We start from the raw sequence: 1,916 nt of genomic DNA on the forward strand, positions 1-1,916 counted from the left end.
GTAGAGACAAGGGCTTTAGAATTGCAAGGTCATCCTTGGAGGCTGGCCTGCTAGAGATTTGTCAGCCGCCCCCCAGAGCTATCTACGGATTAGAGTCATGCAAATTTGCCACTGGTCTCAGCAGACCTTCAGGTCCAAGGAGCGTGTTTTCTGGCCCCTCATTTCCAGCTCGGGGACGTGACTGAACAGGCCCTCATTTGACCTAAGGAAGTGAGAGGTTAAAAGCAGGCTGAAAGAGTGGGTTCTTCTTGGTTACCGCTGGTCTAACCCTCAATGGGCTTCATGTGAAGCCAATCTGAAACGGAGGACCCTCAGGAACTGGAGGATTAGCTCGCATTCACAGCCGGGCCTCATTAAAATGCACGGGGGCCTGTTGCGAAGCCACCGCCGGAAGTTCCTCCCGGAGGCCGCGACACAGCGGAAGTGGGCCTAAGGCGGCCCTCAGAAGTATTGTCTCACTCCCGCACGCCTACTTCTGGAAGGCAGGCGCGCTACAGCTCGCCGTGCTTCTCTGCGCAGGCTCCGTTGATACCTACGCGACCCACAGCCTTCGTCCTCTCACTTCCTCCCAAGTTTCCTGTGCCAGGACGTGACGCCATCCCTCCGACTCCGGGGGAGGAGCCTCGGGAGGAAAATCGTCGGAGCTGGGGTCTCGCGAGAACATTTCGTTCCTGCGCAACTCTCGCGCTGCAGCTCTGCTCCTGTCGCAACGAGAGCCTTCGAGATCTTCTCCGCCCCCGCGACCGGCGCCTCCTCTGCTGCCGCGGAGCCGGAGCCGGCCTGAGCGGCGGAGGCTCGTCTTCTTCAAGCACCCAAGCATCCCCGTGGGCGGCCGTCCGGCTTCCCCCGCCTCTCCTCGGTGCCCCGTCAGCCCACGAGGCTCGCCCTTTCCACGCGCCAACCCCGCCGGGGTCCGTGTGCAGTGTCGGCGGCCGGCCCTGGGCCCGAGCCCTAGCTGTAGCCGGCGCCATGTCGGTGGTGGGCATAGACCTGGGCTTTCAGAGCTGCTATGTTGCTGTGGCCCGCGCCGGCGGCATCGAGACAATCGCTAATGAGTATAGCGACCGCTGCACGCCGTAAGTGTGGGCCTGGCCGCCGGGGTCGCCTCGCTTTCCACTTGAGGGTCCGCAGGAGACCCCCGCCGATTGCCGGCTCGCCCGTGGCTGCCACCTGCTTCAGAGTCTGGGCCTGCGCCAGGCGCGAGGCCTTTCCCGCGGGTCAAACGAAGGCTTTGAGCCGGTACTCGGGTCGGCGGAGGGCACGAGTAGGAACTGAAAGGGAGGGAAGGCAGGCCTGAGACTGTAGGATGAAGTGCCCTCCCCTCACTTTTGGGGGGTAGACCTGAAACTAGGGTCCAGGGCTTGCTGAGCTTTGTTAGAACCAACGGAGGTGCTAATTGTGCACACCGAAAACATTTAATAAAAGTTAACTTGAATAGATTGTGGCTACCGGACTGGGAAGCGGCCTGAGTCCCACGTGAGTGGGGGCGGGGTGGCGTCCGGAAGATGTGGCTCCTAGAGCTCAGGCCCCTGTTCTCCGCAGTTCGCCATTGGGGTGGCCAATGTACATAAGAAGAGATTTATTTAGTAAAATAAAATCTATTTCCCTGATAGTGTTCCAGCTCCTTGTCCCAGTTTCTGGATGTCGAGTTAGTTGGTTTTTTTTTTTTTTTTGCCCAATCTGCTCACCTCGTCCTTATCAGCGTTGCACTTTCTCATGCTAATGAGTTTCAGCCTGATGCCGGCTGCAATTGTTAATGCATGACTCAAGGGCTCACTTTGACTAGAACTTACTCGAAGTTATGGGACCAGTGTAGACAAATCTCCAAAAAAGATGACTCATCTAGGCTATTTTTTGTTGGAGTAAAAGGGAGCCTGTCTTTTTCAATATATGCAATGGCTTTTTTTTTTTTTTTT

General features: G+C 57.3%; 1 protein-coding gene across 1 annotated transcript in view; it reads left to right on the forward strand.

Moving 5' to 3' along the window:
* Positions 1-698: 698 nt before the first annotated feature.
* Positions 699-1,916, forward strand: part of Hspa4 (heat shock protein family A (Hsp70) member 4) — a 48,827-nt gene continuing 47,609 nt past the window's right edge. The window contains exon 1 of the mRNA XM_005350099.3: positions 699-1,076. Coding sequence (XP_005350156.1) covers positions 970-1,076 — 107 coding nt within the window. The 5' untranslated portion in view covers positions 699-969. The remainder of the gene's footprint in view (positions 1,077-1,916) is intronic.

Source organism: Microtus ochrogaster, chromosome 7, assembly GCF_000317375.1.
Source record: "Microtus ochrogaster isolate Prairie Vole_2 chromosome 7, MicOch1.0, whole genome shotgun sequence".
NCBI lineage: Eukaryota > Metazoa > Chordata > Mammalia > Rodentia > Cricetidae > Microtus > Microtus ochrogaster.